The 22,720-nt window shown below is 40.3% G+C and overlaps 1 protein-coding gene across 1 annotated transcript in view; it reads right to left on the bottom strand.

Moving 5' to 3' along the window:
* The window catches only part of PTPN14 (protein tyrosine phosphatase non-receptor type 14), a 109,928-nt gene that overhangs the window by 46,086 nt on the left and 41,122 nt on the right, over positions 1 to 22,720 (bottom strand). The window contains exon 3 of the mRNA XM_053937962.1: positions 17,737 to 17,906. Coding sequence (XP_053793937.1) covers positions 17,737 to 17,906 — 170 coding nt within the window. The remainder of the gene's footprint in view (positions 1 to 17,736; positions 17,907 to 22,720) is intronic.

Raw genomic sequence — 22,720 nt, 5'->3', positions numbered from 1 at the left:
AATCTAGAGTACTACTTACTGAATGCTGCTTATTTCACGTGGGTCATTCAATACACTGCAACAAATCTGGCTTGCAAACTTGGACTGGATTTTATACGGTAAGGAAGGCAGACAGGCAGACAAGACTGGTCTTTTCAAATGCAACATCAGTATATTGGCAAAGATGGTGTTATGATTTCTGAGCCTGTGCATGCTGAAACACATTCTGGAGGCAAGGATTCAATCAGCACATCTTAATCTAAAGGCACTTAAAAAAAAAAAGAGAGATACATAGATCCATTATGTCATTTTCAGTAACACAGAGCTAATGCCTCGTCTTTGCCACTTTAAAACTTAGATGGTGTTGATAAATGGAACATCTCTAGTTCACTCCTTTGGAATTTCATCAACATCTCTCCCAGCAAAAGTCTGGTGTTTCACAGTATTAGACAACAGCCATTTATCTGGGATTTATGTTAGAACATAAAAAGCAATGACAGTGTTTCCAATAATAGAAGGGTAATATTTTTGGAAGGGTATTATTGAGAATGAGTCTACCACACCCTGCCACAGACCTTCAGGAACATCAGCAGACTTGCCAGAAAAAGAGAGCAAAGGAGACGAAAGAGCTTTTGTCACATATGCAGGAGGAAATTCCTTCAGAAGCTCAAACTGTCAATGCCAATAGTAAAAACAGAGTCATAACATCTTCCAGGGTAAGAGCTCTTTGATCATAACAACCTTAGAGGATAGATCAAGGCTAGCTTCAGGTAACTGAGAAATTGCTCTCCTCAAAAGCAGCATCCAACTGCCTACATCCTGGCTTCCTCCAGCAGCTGGATGGAAAACATGACTGACACTAAAACCAAAATAAATACATGGAAAGATTTGTGTCATTGCCCTTCCTAATGAGACAGAACAATGGTGGGATAGCATCATATTTACACATTTGACTGAAAAAAAGGAGAACAGATCAAAACACAGTTCCTATCACCTACTTCCAGATCACTCAATCTCTCTCTTTAAAAGCAACAAATTATAGTTGAAGGGGAAAAGAGGAGATTTGGCTACAACAGACTAACTTCACAGCGATGGTCACTTTCCATATATTTTGATGTGCAGGTTGTGAGATAAGGACAAATGACGCAGAGCCTGGATGCCTGGCTTGCTTGGTGAGCTGCACCGAGGCACACAGTGAAAGGCCAGTTACCACAGCTGATCAGTGAGGTTCCTACCAAAGGCCAATGCCTTCCAGAAGTTGAGGGCCAGCTCCACAGTCAGCTCCTGGCCAAGGATACTAGAACAGGAAAACCTTTGCACAGCTAAAGACAGCAGGATGAGAATTGTGCATTGCTTAGTTGTTGCTTACCACCTCCATTTCAACAGTTGACTACTGAAAGGTTGTTCCTTTGCGTGCATTCCCCAAAAGACAATTAAAATTCCAGAGCTCCAGCTCCTTCAGTTCTTTACACAGCTGGCACATGATTTCAGAAGTAAATGCAAAGTATTTTAAGAGCAATAAGGTTTTTATTTTGGCATGAATTAGTCAATAATGTCAAATTTCTGCAGAAAAATAGGGCACTTAAAGAAAACTATGTTTGTATTACAAATGGACATTGACTTTTTAGGAAAGTAACACAGGGTCTATAACCTCTCCCATATAAGCATTACATGCTTCCAGTGTAGCCTTGATCTCAAACTGCTGTGGCTCTCTGCTGCCCAGAGTTCAAGGGATGGCCAGCGAAGCCCTCAGCAATGAGCCAGGAGACAACAGCGTCACATTCTGCGTTCTCACTGGCAGAGAGAGAGTATGCATAGGAAAGAAGTGCTCTGCCAGTGGTTTTCTTTTCCTGCCATTTCTGATGGACCACAAGCACAGACATGCACCCAGGCCCTGTTGCAGCCCACAGACATGACACAAACCTTCCAAAACACGCACTCCTTCCATGAGAGGCTTAGCCACCAGATGCAGCTTCACAGTATCCACCAATTTCTCTATATTTAAACAGACCCCCCCCCCAACCACAACAGGTCCATCCTCTGTACTTGTATGGGTTTTTTTTAAGAGCATATTACGCATTTTGCATACTCCAAGTTCAAATAAACCCACAAGCACAAAGTGAAACTTTAAATAAAAAGGCCAGTAATGGCATGCTTTTGCAAGAAAGGAAGACATGCCACAACCTGATCTTGATTTTCTGCTCTTGAACTATTGAATTAATTATAACAAATTACAGGGAGCCCCACTACAATTTATAAGCACAATAAACTCCCTTACAACCACCTATAATTTTATCAGAGTTAATCCAAATACCTAAAGAATTATACAGCACAAAACTTCGATGTGCCTTTTAGAGTAAAAAAAAAAAAAAAACAAAAAAGCAGGGAAGCCATATTCTCTTGTCTACTGAACCTTTTCATTTAGAAAAGGCTATGTTTGGTCTCTGCAAATTGGAGTCAATTGGAGTCCAGCAAACCCTGGTGACATCACCATAGAATTCACCTTTATAAAGGCTGGAGTGAGATTGCAAAAGTAAAGCAAAACAAAATCATATAATGCAAAGAAATCTGTATTTTAGCATTTCTAAGCTAATGTATTTAGCATTTCATTTTCTAACTGAAAAAAAATATTCAGTGCAAGTATAAATATTCCACAGAAACAGTAGAATAAAAAATTTGGGAGCAAAGAGTTTGTTATCCATGTCTTTGAAAAAAGCCATGTATCCATTTCATTTGGGTTTTAAACACAGGCTAAAAGTGTTATTGTTCAGTCTGTTGTTCAGCCTAAGCTTGAAAACATGCTCAGCTATGTGCCTGAACTGAGCAGAACACTTGCACTTGGCTACAGAGATCCAAAGGTCACAGCTCAGGAAATTATTTTTTCTTTTTAGTTTTGTGTTCTTTTTTGATCACAAAAAGAAAAAAAAATATTAAGACTCAGTCTGGTAGGTGAAATACAGCAATGCCACATATTGCTTTTCACAACATGGTTGGGTTTTTTTAAGTGCAAACCCACAATATCTCCCACAGCTGCTGCCTCCACCTTCACCTTCCTCCAAACACAATCTTCCCAATTCCCATATAGGGTCCCAGGGCTCTTCCTCCTCACCCTGAACTGTGTGTCCCAGAGGCAGCTACAGCTTTGATGCAGGATTTTGGATAATAAAGCAATTCTCCCAGCCAGCACCTGTCCTTTGGTGCCTGACACACAGCATGGGCTCCAACTAAGAGCAGAAGCTACAACCACATATAGGCCCCACCTACACACAGGCGCTCACTGAGGTGCCGTGGCATGCAGCCTGTGTGTCACTGGTTAGTCACATCCTCACAACAGCAGGTCCCACACACACAGAGCAACTCATGTCCCCAGATCTCCAGATGGAATAAGACAAAAAAAAAAAAAATCCTGAAAAGGCAGCTGTAAAGATTCATCCTCACAAAGATGCAAAAGTGCAAAGATAAGCCATGGCTATGTAGGCTGAAGAGTGCTTAACCTCCTGGGGAAGAGGAGCACAAAAAAAAATTCTGTTAGTCTTTCCTGAATTGGAACTAGATTTTGGCAAAAATGAGATTGGACCCCAAAAGGTTAATAACAGCTTATATTTACTCTATTTGTATGTGTTGACTCAGTTCAAAATATGCTTCTCCCTACCCTGAAAAACAAGACAGCTAACCCTCAAGCTCTATCTACTGTGGGAAAAGGTGGTTTAAGCTACATATGGAAGCAATATGAGTCAACAGTTTGAAAATTCTCCTGGTAACCAGCCAGGTTAATGGCCAAGCAGGTTAGAATATCATGCTAAAAAAATGTGGTGAGTTAACTAGAACAAATGTATACTCGAGCTCATACAATGCAATACTGAAAACAAATAGATAACATTTTTTTTAAATGGTGCTTTAGTACAGGCATAACTATTTCTTTTTCTTTGGACCCAAAAAAAACCATGAAGAGTTCTCACTGCTCCATTCTCTTCCCCACACCGTGTCAGTTGTAACAATAAAATATAATGTATATACCCCATAAACCCCATTTTATTTTTCAATATATATTTTAAAGATTCTCCATCCATACCACTCTAAACTCTGGAATTACTCAAGTCCACCATGTTTTTCTGGCTAAACATAGTGTGTTCTGCTGTGCACTCATGCAAAAGCTGAACGGAGTGAGCACATATACCAGTGAACAGCCGGCATACCTATGTAAGCATCCAGAACATCACAAAATAATTGCTTTGTGGGTGCAGAGCAGCATGCAAGTATATTCAGGTGTTACTTTATTCAAAGAGCAAGTGAACACGTTCAGACTTACAAAAGAATGTGTGCTTAGCCTGAACTTAACAAAACAAACAAACAAAAAAAAAAAGCTCTGGTGAGCCTGCAGTGAAACCTCGTTCATGAATTTATAGAACTCATTTAAAAAACCCATCAATTAAACCTTTATGTAGCGTCCCAACCTCACATAATCAATGTCTGAGAAAGCTGTACTGATTTAGTGGAATTTTACCTGGTGTGGAGTTAAAAATCCAGTCCATTGGCTACTGCCTTTTACAGTAATCTGTCCTGGCAATAAGAAAACACTGCTTGAAATGTGACACGATGAAGTTGCTGCCTATCTATAGGTCGTCAGCACAACACCTTATATTCCTGCGAAAAGATTGTTGAACCTTAGCATCACTGCCAGCAGCAAACAGAAAACTCAGGTTGCTTCCATCTCCCAGAGACCCCAGTGACCCTGGTATTTCCAAAGGAATAATTGAAAACAGTCACCCCACACCTCAGTACATCATGCAATAAAACCACGGCCCAGGAAGTTGTAACATCCCAGTGAACGCAATCCTGCAAAAGTGAACACAGCTCTGATAACAACGGGATGTTGCCAGGGAAATAAGTGAATCAGTGCCCTGTTGGGTGGGTAAAATAGATCCATTTCATGAAATGAATAATTATTCTTTGTAAAAGCTTCAAAAACAGATGAAGATATCAAGTGCAAAAGCAGCTGCCAAAGATAAAACAGTGAACCAGTAAACATCTCACTGCACAGGAATCTGCCATCTTCCGACACTGAGATTTCTGCCAAATTCTTGTTGAGATTCTCAACTGCATAAGGGCCTCCACACAAATGCTTCTTTTAAACACGTTTGGAGACTTGAGGGTTGTACTGACATCCAGTTGCAGATCCTTTAGTGCTATACCCTGCCAGTAAGGCAAAAAAATTAAGATTATTCAGATCACTGCAAAAGGTAAGTTTAGAACTAAGTTTTCATGATCTGTGTCTCAGCTACAAGAGAAGGGAAAAAGTTTGCTCCAGCCTGCAAGTTCAAACCTCAATATTGAATAAATTTAAATGAAGACTGGCAGTGCTACCATAACCAAGATTTCCACTGCCTATTTAATTCTCAAAATTTAAAAAGCTGATAGAAATCCCAGTCAAAACCCACACATCTTTGCTCTCATGTTGCTGCTGCTAGTGGCTTGACCCTCTCCCTGATGCTGTAGAAAAAAATTCAGACATCTATCTGGGACTTCTAAATAGAAGACCAATGATCCACAGTTCCCTTTTCAAAACACACAGTAGGAAACAGAAAATGAATCACTTGCAGAAAGTGATGCACAACAGAGGAATCCTGAATCACACTGTGAAAATGCCCACTTCTCACTGATTGCACAGGAAGTCTCGAGCAACCCTCACTCTGTAAGGCTTTATCAGCAACATGACTGAGGCAGGATTGGTGTATGTCACGAAGAGTTTAAGGAGTACATCCCCTGGCAGTCTGCACTTCCCTGAGGAGAAACTGCTAAGTCCCTGTTACTGCATCATATGGGAAGACAGACAGGAGAGTACCAGCCCCAGCCTAGGTAATGCAGTCACCTGTCCAAACCAGTGCCCTAAACTACTCTGGGAGACAAGGCCAAAGCACATGCCAGTGTGTGAGGTGCACCAGAACCGCCACCCTGTGCACAGCGCTCCCTAATGAGTGGGAAACCTCCCTCTGCAGTGACACACATTGCTGCTACACCTGAGGGGAAAAAAAGGGCAGCCAAGCAGTTTGCAACAGTCTAAATGACAAAGGCAGTGAGCAGCTCAATTTCTAAACTAGAGGAAGAATTATCCTTTTCATCTTCTTTTGAGGAGATGCAAAAACGCTGATGGGCACTTCCATGACTCAAGCAGCTAGGGATGACAAATGTTTTTCCTTTTTCCACTTTTTTTATCCTTTCTCCTTTGAACCAAAACATTGAAGCTATCATCTTTTTTTCTAAAACCCTCTATTTGCTTTTAGTTGCATCTGTCTTGTTTAAGGAGACAACAGTACACTAAGAACCTTCAGGGAGCAAAATCTATCATAACTTATTCTATTGACAGTCATTCCAGCAGCAGAGACTTTTTCATTAAGTTTACAGAAACCTCCCAGTTTGTGGGTGGGAATCCCTGTCCATCATGGTGATGGCAGCATGCTCCCACCAGTCAGGAAACATTAGACTCAAATTTCCAGTCTACAGAATATTATTTCTATTTAGAAATAAAACCATTATGAATCAAAGTCTATTCTTTGTTTCTCTGCCTTTTGTATCTCTGCATCCTGTCTTAGGCCTGACACAGTCCTCAAGAGTAAATACCTAGGTGAAGGTTTCCTGTAGAGTTACAAGTGTAAGTAGATGCAGCAAGGCCATGTTGTTAAATACAACTTTTGACACATCCTCCAGCTATGTAAGCAGAAGCTTACTATCCATACTCTCATCCTCTTGCCTTAAGACACTGCAGTTCAAAGAAAGCAGGACACAATTCTCCACTTCATTCCAAAAGGTAGGTTAAGTCACAGTTTTCTTGAGGTTCTACTGCCAATTACAGCAAGATTAAAAATCTCCTTTCAGCGCTATTTAAGATAGATGGCTTACTAATACAAAATGAGACAAAGGGACATGTCCAGATCATACAAGTAGATCTTCAACAGATTTTCTATAAATACACACACACATGGAATGGGTACTGCTAGCAGTACAGCTACAGATATGCAACCATGTGTCTATGTGGCACTGGGAAATCTAACAGGAGAAAGCCAAGGAGCAAGGAAAGCTGGATTTAAATAGAAGACAACTCCAGGTTATCACAGTGATCCTCCTAACAAAAGTGCTTATCACTAAGCAGCGGTGAGGACAGCTTCCTCAGAGGCTGAGAAACAAAAAGCAGTCCATGTGACTCATCCAAACAGAGCTCCATACATAAAGCAAGCTCTTCACTGATGAAAGCAGAAGCCCAGATTTCTAGCCTCAGCACCATTTCAGCTGTCAGATATCACAAAATAAATATATAGGCCACTCAAATTGGTTTTGTTTCCATGCAGAAAGGCAAAAGAACTTTTTTTTTCCTGCAAGAGAAGCTGGTTAGACCTTCAAAGCAAGTTTCAAAATGCTTAATATATTTCCTTCTCTTTAGGGTTTATAAAATGTCTCAAGTACTAGGTTCAGCCTCATGGACCCTCAGCTCTTCCTTCTGGAATTAAGGTTCAATCCTGGCAGTCTATGTAATCAAGACACATTTTTAACACCGTAGTTTGCAGCCGTATCCTAATTATAAACAATCACTTCCTCTGGTGACCAGGAATAGGACACAAGGAAATGAGATGAAGCTGCCTTAGGGGAAGGACTTACAACTGGGATTGTAGAACAGGGACAAAGCAGGGCTTGCTATGATAAGACAAGGGGTAATGTTTTTAAACTAAATGAGGGTAGATTTAGTCTAGATATAATGAAGAAATTATTTACAGTGGGAGGTGGTGAGGGCCTGGAAGAGGTTGCCCAGAGAGGCAATGGCTGTCCCATCCCTGGAAACACTTAAGATCAGGCTGGATGGAGCTCTGGGAACCCTCACCTAGTCCCTGCTCACTGCAGGTGGGTTGGACTAGATATGACCTCTAAAGGTCACTTCTAACCCAAATTATTCCATGATTCTTCTGTGATTCCAAGTTCAAATTGGATATGAGGAAAAGATTCTTCACCTGTAGGGTAGTCAGTCACTAGAACAGGCTCTCAGGGAACTGACTACAGTACCAGCCTGATGGTGTTCAAGGAGCATCTGAATGATGCTTTAAATCACATTATTTAGTTTTAGGTAGTTCTAACAGGAGCAGGGAGTTGGGCTCAGTGATTGTTACGGGCCCCTTCCAACTTGAGAGATTCTGTGACCCCTCAAAGCCATACTATTATTGAAGAATGATATTTCTTTCTTTGGTAAAACTAGGGGTTTTTTTCCTTCTGGTTTTTGAAAACTATAAAATATTTGGAATCATACCTTTCATGCCCTTCTTTACTGGCCCTTTACTAATCTAGTCTGAGATTTGTTCTGAACATGTAAAAAAATCCCAGACTGAAATTCATATCATTACCTCATTCCAAGATCTTCAAAGTTTAGGGAAAACCCTAACATAATAAAAATCACAAGCATAGACAATAAAATTGCTACATTGTAGCCAGCTGTGTAATTGTTTCTTTAAAATCTGAATCATTTATGGCTGTCAGCCATGGTAAAAGCCATCCACATTGCTTATCCAACATACAGGCTCAGCCAATGTCTCCAACAGCACACATGCTCAGGTGGACAAGAAAAGGAGATCCAAAGTACTTTTACCCAAATGTAAATGCTTCTGCTACCACACCTGCATGGAAGGATTCAACCTGGACTATCTAAGACCAGAGAGGAAGCTCTCTCAATTTGTGTAAATGATGTATGCTCTACTACTCTAGTAGTAGAGCAGAACCTCAGAATGCAATCCTTGCTTCCATTTAAAAAGGCCCAATAAAAAAGGCTAGATTACTCCAAAAGTATTTGTTCTACCAGAAATGAATGTAGAAATAGCTCCCATCAGGAAAGCAATATGTTAGCACATGTGACTAAGCCCCAGAGCATAAAATTAGTATTATTTCCTTATGATCAGATATAAATGTGAATCTGCCCAATGCCAAGACACTCCTCTTGCAACATTTCTAACCATGACAGCCACTGCCTTCAAAACACAGTAAAGCAAGAATGCAGGCTGAAAGTATCCTACACTGTATTTATAGTTATGCAACACTATTTTTCAGAGTTGCTACATATGTACTGCCCAACCACACACATGAAAACACATTCACTTTCTGGTCTAAAAGCACAGTATAATGTAATAGATTAGATCTAAGCATCAACAGTTTCTTAAAATATCTAGCACAAAGAGCTCAGCTTTCAATACCCAACACACAGAGAACAAGCTCCCCATTCACTGAAGAAAGTCAGCTGGGAGAAGGGTTTGCCCTGCTCAGCAAATATTTTATAAACAGGGAATTAATGTTCAATCTTAGGTCTGCCTTGAAGGAGTTCTTACTTTTAAGTCAAAGTTTAAACATCCACTAAAATACACATCCAAAAAGAACCAACTGAAAAATATTACTGAAAAGCGAAACAACACATACGCTGCAATAATATGAACACATTAAGAACCAGGCAAATACTGCACATTATTTGTTGTTGCTGTTCTCTAAATACAACATGAAAGCTAATTAAGTATCAGGGTGTTTACAACAAGGCAAGTACAAGCCTAATGCGTGTGTTTCATGCTGCAGTAGCCACTAATATTTAAAAAGTCTAATAATTAAAACAAAACAATAAAGCCATCAAAGGAGCACCAAAATGCGAATATCCCAGACTGTCTAAGCCTGGGTGGCTACCCAGGGCTTTTAGGACTCATCCAGCTTGCATGCAGTTTCAGAACTGCTCCCTTGCGTGGACAACATGAGCCCTAATTCCTGCAGCTAGAAGGAAAAGAAAAGAAAAAAAAAAAAAAAAAAAGAAAAAAAAATTTAAAAAAACAGGAAAAGGGGAAAAAAATACCCTAACACTTACAAGTTACTTCCCAACTCCCCTACAATCTTGTCCAACAGAAGACAGCTGGGATCCCTGAGGACTCAGGACTCCCTGGCTCCACTTAGCAATGAATCCCAGAGCTTGCCTTTCTCCCAGCTTTGGGAGATGGGGTGCAGTTCCAATTGTAAGAATCAACTTGAGGACCCTGAACAGAACTGGGGTTTGTATGGTCATGCAGGCTGTCAACAGCCATCTAAAACCAAAGGAATTCTGTTCCAGCAAAAATTTATTTGCCTCAATTTATAAAATTTCAGCTCCAGAGTTCCTACTACTTGCTCTGGGAGATTTCACCATGATATCTCACAAATACTCTCATGAATAAGGCACTTATATTAGTATTTGTCCCAGCTCTTCTTTTGCTGTGTTTCATTACTCAGCACATACCTACAGCACCCTCTATTAGTTCTTCTAGTTAAACAGGAAAGAATCAGTACCACCACATATGGGGCAGTTGGCACCCCATGCCCTTTCACTGTTGTTTCACACCATTCCTCTGTCAAAACTTACCCAGTAATTTGACTCCCCAAATCATTTAGCTGAGAACACAAGTTTTGACAAGATTGATGGGATTAAATTATCTTCCCTTTCTAAGGTCTGCCATTCTTATACATTCTTACCCTGTCCTTTTCTGTTCATTTGATACAGATTCTATGTATAGCAGAAACTGGTTTAATTCATGTATATCATTTAACATTGCAGTCCATTGATCCAAATCTCTCTATAAAATAGAAATATGATATATATATATATATAAATATATATATAACTATAAAGTTGGAAATATTCTAAAAGAAAGATGCTACACTAGTTTATGCTACACAAGTGTCCAGTTCAATCTAAGAAAGAAAGGGAACTGACAAACTTTATAACTGGAAATAGTTAAAAATACATGACTCTTCTGACCATTAATATCATATTTATGTTGGAGACAATACTTTTGCTCCTTAGTGAAGAGGAGGTACATCATCTTTCCAGCACGCAGCTGTTTCTGGTGCCAAGAGGGAGGGCTGTGTGTCAGGGCCTTTCCTGTGTGGTGTGATTAGAGCTCATCAGCACGAGCAATGTAGCCATGACACTTCCCAGAAAAGCAGGCAATGAGTGCAATAATTTTTCTGGAAACTACATAGCTTGCCTCCAGATAAGATCTTTCCAAGACAGCAGGCATGCCCCTAAAACATGTGATGGTAAGTACACTATAAACACAAACTGACAAAGGCTCCTAGGAAGAGGCAAGGCAGTGAGACTTCTGCTGCCTGAAAACTAAACTTTTTTTTCACTCTGTTACACACCAGTAACATTGAAGGGTTAAATTCTGACTTAAACCTCCATATGTAAAAGACCAACTCTGGAGTTTTTTTGCTTTAAACACTCCACCTTCCCATTTGCCACATATCACTCAGTTCTCTCTCATTTATCAATCCACTCAACTAAAACAGGTATCTCTTTTCTCCTCCCATCCTGCATGCTATTTTTCTGTACTTTCATCAAAAATTTGTTAAGTGTTCGTACATTTTTGAGAACCACTGGCATTTTAAAAAATCCTATAGGTCTTTCTGTGGCGTAGTAACAAGCACGGGCACACAATTGGTTAGTCCTCGCTTCAGGCAAGCACAGTCCAGGATGTCTGGACCAAATCTGATTGTACACATTGTGCTGTTTTTTCCAGCACAGTGTGATATTCAAAATAATTATTTTGGACAATGAAGCCAAACCAACTACCATGAGCTCAAAAGTACACACAGAAACTTCTGCAGCCACAAGCTGCAGGTGTGACTGACCATAAAAAGCAAAGCAGCCTCATGTACTTGTCACATGTAAATGTCACATCCTTAACAGCCAAAAGAGTTCCACTTCACTGAGCTTGCCACAAAACCAGGCTGGCACAGGAGGATATGTGATATCCAGCCTTAACGCAGAAATTAAAAGCACAGTGTAAGGAGCAGTAACTAGCAGAAAAGACTGCAGGGACTGGTAGAAATCTGCAGCTGATTGGACTTGTATTAAAAGCTAGCTACACAGGAGGATGTGAAACTTTAGCTTTAAAAAAAATAAAAAAAAAGAAAAGCACAGCAGACTAAAAGCAAAGATAAGCTCAAGTAGACAAGGACTTTTTTGAGGGAAGGTAAAAAATCCAGTTTTCTTATAAACAGATTTGTGAAAGCATTTTTCCCTGTAAATATGAAGCACTCAAACACTAATTTTTCCCCTCTACTTTATACTCACATAATTTAAAAATTCATATAGTCCTAGGAGTCTGTACCTCTTTATGCTTTAGAAGAACTTCTACTTAAAAGGTCTTCAACTAACACGCATAGAAAAACAAAGACAGGGAAAGGCTGGGAACAGTGAAGAAGAAATATTTCCTTAAAAGACAATTAAAAAAAACAGCCACAAGAAATGGTGAAGAAAAGGGAATGGCAGCAAAATATCAGGGAAATAAATATTCACTTAGTTAAAAGAGGGTAAGTTTGAGGCTGAATTTTCACATACCATCCAGAAAAGAGGCCTGGGAGGCTCTAATTTTCCACCTGCAAACACATTTATTCCCACACTTTGCAGGTGCAGCCATCCCATTCCAAACACTGCTTCCTTTCACAGGAAAGCTGTACAGCACGTTCTTCTGGGGAAATGCAGAGCTGACAGCTGAACTTGGGGCAGAAGCCCAATGCAGCACACTTCAGGTGCTGGAACATCTCCCTCCCTACAGAGTTGTGTATGCCAGACCTACCATGCAGAGCACCACGGGAGCTCGGCTCCATGGGGGCACCCACACTGGGAACTGCTCTCACTTCCCAGAATTATATCCCACTCTGCAATACCACAAAAGCCACTGGATACTACTGAGTACAGAGCACCTAGTAAGATACTGAAAACTTCTTCCAGGAAAGAAAAAAGAAAACCAGACCAAAGCACAGCAGTATCATGCGCTAAGAAAGAGATACCGTGGGGAGCAAAATGTGACTTCAGTTTTCCCTTAGAACTGTGGAAAGGAGAGAAAAGAAAAAGGCCCTGAATTGTCTGATAATTGTGCAGAAAGCAGCATTGCACCCACGTTTTCAGAAAGCCACAAGAGTGTGTGGGTTCTCTGTTTTTGGAACAAGAGCACAGTGAAAGCAAGCTTGTTTACTTTAGACACTGTACAAAGACTTTTTTTAAAATAAATGCTTGAAAGGATGCCTCCTCTCTGAGGAGTTAGCAGAAAATAAAAGGCAGATTTATATGTCTAATCTATGCAAATATCTACTCTACAGGGCATCACAAAGACTGCTTTATATCAGACAGTATGCAGATCCCAGGTGCTTTAAATATGCCAAAAGCACACACAGCATCTCCATCTGCGATGGCTGCTCACTGAGAACAGCTGGATGACTAAAAAGAGGTTGTCTAAGTAGCCTTCCATGAAAAATGCTTTTTGCTAATGTGCCAATCCCCATACTCCCACCAAATTACTCCTGCTATAACTGCCATTGAGTCTGAAGAGGGGTTTTTTGGTGTTGTTTGCTTGTTTTGGTTTTTTAATTCTGTTTATCACAAATTCTTCTAGAAATTTTCAAATTGTAAAAATAATAACATGGTGAAAACTCCTACCGACAACTTAAGGAATTATCATGGAGGTTTAATTAATCTGTGAAAATGGAAAACATCTGTGGGACTGGGGACCAGTAGAATGCCACGACCAGTGGCCAGGGAGATGCTGGAGTCACTGAGAGCTTGGAAGAGACAGGATTAGAACAGGGAATATATACAGATGGGAGCCTCAATTCAAGCAAAAAGAAACAGCATAGAAAGGGTAGAGAAATAAGAGGCCTAGAATGTAGGAAATAGCTTTCCTAGGAGAAGGCTTAATGCCAAGAGTACAATGCACTGAAAGTAAGGCATAGCAATAATATTTATGTCATGGCCACTGCCAGAAACAAAAAACAGGTACTCTACAACTGGTGTCTGCTTTCTGTACATTTCCCTGGGACATCCTTGGGAAGCATCCATCACAGGTCAGAAAACATGACTGCCCTGAGTAGCCCCAGCATTTGCATTCAAAACCACGAATTGAACAAGACTGGCAATGTCCTGCAGGTGCTTCTTACCCTGTCCCAGTGATTAACTTCATTCAGAGAGAAAAAAAACCTCTACACCACTAATATTTTCATCTTCAAGCAAATGTCAGTCTTGTAGCAAAGAAGGAAAGGGCTGCAAGCCACAATCAGATGTGACCTACTAAAACAATTAATGTGCTCCCCAGAGTACTCTTTGCTTCATCTTTTCTTGCAGGTCTCAGAGGTTGGCTTTTAAGAGCTTAAGAGCTAAACAAACTGCTCTGGCAGTCTTGTCTTTTCATTTTCTTTATCACAGGCTCTCATATTATCAGAAACACCTCTTACAAATTAACTACAGGCAGCCATCCCAAATGAAGACATGACAGTACTTGTATTTATATGGCAGGTGCCTGCAGCTCTACAGGTCCTAAATAATCAGTTACATGGCCAACCCAGGTAACCCACTCACCAACTCAGCATCAATGAACAATTTGAAATTATGGGGTCATTTGGGCACAAAGTGAAATACATGGCACGCCTTCTAAACATAAACCCCCTTCTTTATTGCAAGAGTGACTGAAAAGATTTCCCAGAGTAAGTGTGGAATCTCTCCTTCCATACCCAATGGGAAATGGTCCTAGAGCAATCTCCCCTAGCTGACCTTGCTCTGAGCAGACAATCTCCAGAGATACCTTCCAACCTCAACCACTCTGCAACTGCTGCTTGCGTTTGACTTCAGTAAAGCATCTGCCCTTCCCACACTGTGACACCCTGTGAGGGACAGAACTGACTTCTCACTACACTGCTATTCCACTCCTCTCCCAGCATGGCACATGTGGACAGGTTTCCATCGAGTCTGTGTCCAGCACTGGGACACAGTTCTTGGAGCAATGTTACTCACCTTTATTTCTGCCTCCAAACTTGGCTTGTCAATACAGGAGGTTACCAGAGAAACCACAAAGAGCTCCTGACCACTACCAAAACCTGCAGGCAGTTAAAATCCAGGGGCCTGGAGGCATAATTAGCATTTTCTACCTCCAGTAGTAATGATAAGATGTAAAGGAGTTATAATTTTATAAATACTGTAGTGTTGGTATCAGGAGTCTTCCTGTTGGTCCCAACCACTAAGAACAGCCAAACAGAAAATGGTTCACATACTGTTTTGAAGAGATCTTTCAGATGATCTTTCAAACAAAATTATTAAGGAACACTACCTCAGAGCCAGTGACTGACACCCTAAGTAATGCTCATCTCATCCAATAAAGCCTAAAAGACTTGCATCATTTTTCCTTTTTGCAATGACAGTATATGAGGCAGGAGGTTGCAGTCACTGGAAACAGGAAGGAATATTCAATTTGGCGACAAATTTTTCAAAACCAGCTATCAAGTCTATAATCCTACAGCTCAGAGGCAGAGTAAACCAGCTCAGGAAACCAACTCCCTAGTTTTTGAATACTTGTGCATTATGTCAGTGTTTGCTGAAGCATTCTCAGAAGACTTCATCATCTTCAAGGAATATTAATCAACCCTGGAAACCCTGGAGTCTACAATTAACTAAAAGCTTGCTGCTGAGAGATGGGTTTCACCTCCAATTCCAAACACAGCCAGGCAAGCTCAGGGCTGGAGATGTTTCCACTTGGAGAAGGTTACAAAGGTGTCAGATCAACTGCTGGCAGTACTGTCACCACCTCTGCATCTTCGGCCTTTGGTGGTGGTTGTGTTTTGGGGTTGGGTTTTTTTGTGGTGGTTCTGCAGCCTCCCAGAAGGGGATGAAGTGTCTCATCACAAGTTCTACATTTCAGACAGATTTGTCATTTGTACCTAAATATAAGTCAAATACACAGGCACTGAGTGGGTGAGTCCAGTGCCTACCTCAATATCACATGTAATCATATCATGATCAAGTCTAATCCTAGAAGCAGCCACTAACAAAATAAAAGCAAATGTTGAATCAATTTAGCAAGAGACAAAAAAAAAAAGCCTATAAGCCCACATCCATCTGTGCATCTAATCAGGTTTTAAACAAAGCCTTTCTCTGCCAGTTGTTTCAGAAGAATCCTCCAAGTCCCCACCATTGCCTCAAACATGAATCTACCTACTGCACGGTTGAAGGTTTGCTGCCATCACAGTGCAGCAATTCCACTCCATGAAACAAACAAACAAATCTTAACAGGCGATTCTGTATCTGAAATCCTCTAGTAAATTGCTGGCTTTGCTACACACCTTTAAAGAAACATAAAAGGCACTTATAAGACTCTACAGCTTATGCTATCAATCACTTCAGAAAAAAAAACAATTCAGCAGCCACTCCAGTTGAGAGTTCTGTGAAGTTCAATTGTCACTGAAATGCTTTGTTACTACCAGCCTGGGCAGAATGAGCAAATATACCTCGGCAGGTGAGCTATGAATGAGCAATCAGCACTGCAGGCTGCAGCTTGAAGAGATAATAGCATCCAAGTAGCTACAATGCTTCTTCCTTGCACACAACTAGGCCAGGATTGGGCTGACAAATTGAGCAACACAACATTTCAGACATTCCGTCTGCACGTTAAAATAATTCTGAAGGAAAAGGTACTGAGGCTTCCCTCTCCCAGCACGTACTAAGGAGGAACACACAGATACAGACAAGCATCAGTGTTTGGTCTGTTTTCAGAGAAATTGAAGTTTTATGATGCTTTTATCCCACTCTTTGGCAAGAATTCAGCATACATTGTAGTCAAGGCTTGACAGCTGCCATTTCAAGACATAATTATTTCATATCCTACCAACACCAACTCCCCAGTTCAGTGTCAAATAAAGATCCTTTAAAATATACAATCTACAATATTAAAAATTGCTTCATATCTTGCATGCCTTCTAAGATTAAGTCCATTCTTTCTTCACTATTTATATATCTTTTCCTAGCTATTATGACCAATTAGTGAATTCTAGGGTTTCAGCAACAGCAGGTTTTTTTCAGTGGCAAGGCTTCTGCCACCCTGAAGCCTTCACCCACTTATTCCAGGCTTTACCTTTAGTAGTGCTGACACAACTTTGCTCAGACTAGATAAATGAAATAATTTTGGTTAAAAAGAAAACAATTCCACCCCTTTTTAGGTGAGGTGGGCTTTTTTTCTCCTCACTCTCTTTTTTGTATTATTAAATTTCAATACAGCACAGATGTGCAAAAACCACACAGTGATGTGGTTTACAAAAATAGCCCCCCAAAACAGTTGTATTGTTACAACTGTAGCACAGGGCTCTGAATAAAAGACTAATTCCCACTGAAGTTGTTTGCAAAGATACGCCCTAATCATAATTAAAGGACTAATGCCCTATTAACAGTTTTAATCTTTTTGTGAAGCATACGGGAAAATCAAGAGTGGGATGAGCAAAACTTGGGAAAAAAAATGCCAAAGTTCACTTTCACCAAAGCACACGTAGGCTTAAGAATCATAAACTAAAACTCTATATAGAGTTTCTTTGTGGCTTCCTTTTCATCAGTAGAAAGTTACAGAAGAAAAAGCATGGTCACCATGGTCCTTTTTAAAATTTATGTCAGGTTTTTAGTCATATAACTCTTACTCCCATTTTTACCCTGCAGTTGGTCATGCACAATCATTCAGTGAGACAGCTTTCTTTTTCTTCTTCCCAAGCAGACATAATCAAGTGGTGACTACTCCAATTTTTTTTCCCATTTGGGCAATCATCAGGAAAGGAAATAACCAGATGACACCTGAGCAAATACTGAATGCCAGAAACAGAGCAACTGTTTCTCTCAGATGCTCTATCACAGTCCCATCCTCTCCCAGCTCCATCACAAGACTGTGAACAGAGGGAAGCACATACCTTGTTACCTCCTGCTGCAGTCGGGAAACACTGGGCACATAGAACATTACCCCAAAGAAAAGCAAAGGCTCATTGGCAAATTTGTCCAGCTGCTTCTTCAGAGGCTTTTCCAGTTCAACCCAGCGGTCTTGCTGGCTCTTGCTGAGAAACCAAAGGCCGAAGTAGTGAGTCTAGATAAAGAAACACATGAGTGTCAGTTTACCTTTGCCAGCTAGATCACACACACAATGTCACAAATGCAAATATGAACAGATGGCATTGTGTACTTTTTTCCATATGCAAAATCAGAGTAATTTCTTTTTTATTGCCCTTTTTTGTGGGACATTTTGAAGACAATGACAAATTGATATTGCAATATACTTCACAGTGCACTATCTGCCTCCTACCATCTCTCCCAAATGCATATTGAAGAGTTTTACCTGACATTGCGACACAGGTGACATAAATGATTTACAGAAAGTGCCTGAGTGTTTTCTTAAGGGACACCTGTTCTTTGTGAACAGACAGCAAACACTAAGCCTGAATTAAAGTGCAAAGGCTTCATGAGACTTTGGATCAGGCCCACTGCACACAAAGCACAAGGACTCTTCCAACTAGAAAAAAAAAAGAATGCAAACCCACATGCATATGTCAAAATATATCAACCAATATCAGAATCATTTACCCAACACAGAATTGTTCACTCTTCTTTTTTTTAACACACTCACAACGTTTTATGATGGACAAGCATACACTTAGAACGTGCACATCACACACAAGTTGTTTGCTCTAGGCTCTACAGAAATACCAGGTTGGAAACCTCAGCTGTTTCCTGCCCAGCGCAAATCTAAACGGCTGTAGCAGCTACTGTATGAGCCACGTGGGACTGCTGCCGGTGAAGAGGAATTAACACAGAACAGCACTTGGAACTAGAGCTACAAAGTGGCAATAAAGCAGCTGAAGAATAGCCAATCCATCATGAAAGATTTTATTTAAAAGCACTTAAACATCAAGTACTATGACTACAGATCTGAAGAAAAAGTGAAAAACACCATAGCAGACAAATTGCAGATGTTAAACTTTGCAAAATCCACCATGAACAGCCTGCTTCATTCTGGTATGACTTAGCACACAACACAGGGACAAGTAATGCAATACCAAAAATTTTAAATGTTTACAAACAGCAACAAACCAGCAGGGGAAACACTGTTCCAACTACTTTACAGCTGAGGGCATGCAAGAGACAATAATGCAAGACTCTGAATGGGAGCACAGGTGTACTTACTTTAGGGTCTCATTACATACATATTTTCAACTTTGGACAAAATCCAGACTAGCATTTAACTAAGGAGATAACTAATTGAACTTGATTCCTCATTTAAGCCTGACAAACAGCTTGAGCACTGCTCAGTCTGGTACAGTGAAGCAAACTTGTTCTTTTGTAGTATTTCCTCCTAGAAATTAAAAGTATCTTCAATAATCAGTCAATCAATCTACCTATCTAGGGCACAAATAAATCAAGAAGTCAGAGCCTCCCACAGGATAAATATCAAACAAAAATAACCTCACAAATATTCCCTGATATATTTCTACTCTCCCTTTGTAGTCACCAGTGGATAAAAAGTTCTTTCTGATGAGTTCACCATGGTAGTAATTAGATTAAAATGAAGGTGGGAGGGACAGTAGAGGCAGCAGAGAAAAGGAACTAATGTGAAGGCAGAAAAAAACAGTGATTTTACCACCTCTTAAGGGAGACCCTTTAACACACTTGAAAATCACTGCAGGGAAGCTCATCCTCAGCAAGAAACACTGTGGAGATGCGAAAACAGAGCTTCCGTATTACTTGAAAAAGTAAACATTCACAACACCTAGAACCCAAATCTGAAGTGTGAAGTACTTGTAAAACATCTACCAAAGAAGAAGATTTGGACTCTGAAGTCTAGAAGAGTTATTCAAGGAATTAAGGTATTGCAGTTAAACAGCTCAAATGAGCACAGTCCCTCTCCTTTGAGTGGGGGCTGGGAGACAGCACAAGTTTAGATTTGCTGCAGTAGAAAGGTTCTTCAAGTACCAAATCTAGAAGCAATTCCAAGGAACAAGAAGTAAATGAAATACAGTGTTGAAGCTTCTAGATTACAGCAGGTACTGTGGAGCAAACATGGCAGCACGCATTTTGCACAACTAGAAGACAATTGTTTTCCTGGAAAGCAGCCTGGAGAGGATCAAGCTATTGCAGCTGAAGCACAGGAACTGATATCAGATCAGAGTTCATGTCACAAATTCATGCACTTTGGAGAGACAATCCACACAGTTATTTGAACAACAGGTCCCTGTTGTCAGCAACTTCACTTCTTGAAAATGTAATGTGTTTTTTAAGAACCTAGAGTGGAGGACTTCTGTAGCCACTACTGTGCACACCTGAAGAGACCCTCCCCTCTAGGAATATCAGTAATCCCCAAAAAGGAACAGAAGAATGTGGAACTGGAAACGGCTGGACCATCAAGTTCAGCATGCTATGAGAAGGCACTTGGCTCTCCAGAAGGCAAGTCATGCCATGCTGTCCAGCCCACAAAGCACCCCAAAAACTAGTTGAGGTTATAAAAAAATGAGATCTTCTATCCATAAGCAGCCGAATGAAAACTAGGTTGATTCCAAAAGCTGGTCTGTTTGTCCGTCTGCACAAAGTGAACCACTGACTTCACTCAGATTTCCTACAGCTGTCAGGCTCTGAAGTAACACATATTACCCTTGAGGTTTTAAAATTTGTCTCACCTACCACATGTGACTTCATATGTGGTACAAGGAAATTGGTTTACACGCCTCCAGGAGCTGTGGTCCTCTGCTAAAGCAGCAAACAAGAACCAGAGCACTTGGATGCCCGAATGAAAAGGCGATTCTCAAAATACAGCGAGTTGCAACGCCGGACATACAAAAACTGCACTGGGAAGTCTTAAAATAGGTGACATTATAGCTGCCAGTTCAGAAGGCAACATATTTGTTTTGGACTTGCTATCCTCCCAAGTCCAGTCCAAGTCCAAGTCCCCCTGCCTTTACGCTTGGCCAAACAAGTAGAATTGTCACCCTCAGGAGATGACAGAATATTACTAAACAAGCAAATGTAATTCTAAAAGATTCATCAAGCCCAGCTCAGTGTTTGTTAAAGCATCTGGTTAACTGGCCAACTAAAGCTGGAGTTCCAGGTTCTCGAGGCAAAAAACATTAAGCCCTGCTATCTTTGGCTCACAAGAATAATTTTGGTTGGAAAGAACCATTTTGCCCTCTCCCCCACTTACAATATATCATAGCAGACCACCTTTAAACATTTTAACATTTTAGAAAGTGAATTTAAAAGAACAAAAAGAATAAGGAAACATGAAGACTCCCAACAGATTTGTACAGATTACTCTGCTACTTCAAGCAGGTTCACTTAGTCTGGAAGTGGAATGGGAAAATGCCATTATACTGGGGAAAAAAATCCTTTCTACAATATGTGCACATACATACAAGATTATAAAATGACATTCTTGACCTTGTCTTTCCTCTCCCTTCCTCGCCTCTTCTTCTCTTTACCTTTTACATAATGCTGGAATAAGAACTCATTTTATTGGAACCAGTAACTGTTCAAGTAGAAGACCTGATGCTTTGTCAAGAGCTTTGCTGAAAAGGATAAAACCAGATTTTACAGTAGTTACATGGCTCCACTTTCTACTGACCTATTCCTGAACCCTGAGTCAGTCAGGCAGGGAGTTGCATTCCCCAGAGATCAAATAGAAATATGCATAATCCACCAGATACTGTTTTTCAGTCATGTGTGGTATGATCGACAGTCCCTCACAACAAGGCATAATCTCAAAGATTTTTGCTTTCCAGCAGGGAGGGTTTGGACAGTTTTTTGTTTATTTCTAAGAAATTGGATTGAGTGAGACATGGATGCATTCCTAACTTGAAGGTAAAAGTTGTGGTACATCTGGGATTTATTTGAACATAAGACCAAACTGAGGTATTACCTCAGTTACCAAACTGAGACTGCATGGAGGAGACAAACAGGATTTTAGCACTGTTTTGTTAGCATGGGACTTAATGAAGGTTGGCTTATCCTTACTTGTACATCACAGTCTGCAAATCAGGATTCTAAGAAAAGGCATATATGCCAGCTGCAGTTTTTGCTGCATTCAGGGAATTTTAAGAGTCTATCTCTGATACGAATGCTTGCAAGGATTTTTGCCTCAGGTAAAAAGTATACCTAAGGTATACTTAACAGGCTTCTCTACCCAGCTATCCAGTTGCACAAAATCTTGTAGAAATGTAGGTTTACCATAGTTTTTGAACTCACTGACCACCCAAATTCTACAGAAGGGTCAAAAATATTTTCACAAAGCTCAGAGAGGAAAGGGGACAGTCATCAAATTACCTCATCATCCTTATGAACAGCGGCAGGAAGACTACAAGGGCAGAAGAAGAACTGAATTTGGGGCCTGAAAGAAAGAACAGCACCAGTCCCCTCCAACCTTGCCAGCTCCAATTATTTCTCATCCAAGGAGCAAAAGAAGATATAGGGAGACCCTCTCAGAGTTGAAAGAGCTAGGTAATTCTCTCCTTAAAAAAAAACCCAAAACACCCACTTCTGTCAAAAAATGCTGCACTGTTGAAATCTGCACTTTACAAAACCAGTTCAATGATGCCAAAACCTTGTTTAGAAAAAAAAGCAGGGAGGGTGATGAAAGAAAGGGAATGCGTTCCAACAACATCAAAGCATTCTCTTCTATGTTGTTAAAATATTTTTTTATCTTGAAACACAAACTTTTTGTACTGACATATTTCTTTTTGCATGACAGAATTAATTTTGAAAATTAAAAAAAACCCAAAGCAATAGAAAACCCCCATAGAACTGAACATGGACCAAAACAGCTTCTTTTGCTACTTTACTGTCTAATTTCATTTCTCTGGAAAATTTTGGAACTTCAGTTCAAAAGTGGAACAAAACATGTTCTAAAATCACAAAATG

Source organism: Vidua chalybeata, chromosome 3 (assembly GCF_026979565.1).
Source record: "Vidua chalybeata isolate OUT-0048 chromosome 3, bVidCha1 merged haplotype, whole genome shotgun sequence".
Lineage (NCBI taxonomy): Eukaryota > Metazoa > Chordata > Aves > Passeriformes > Viduidae > Vidua > Vidua chalybeata.
This window is presented reverse-complemented; position numbering and strand designations above follow the sequence as displayed.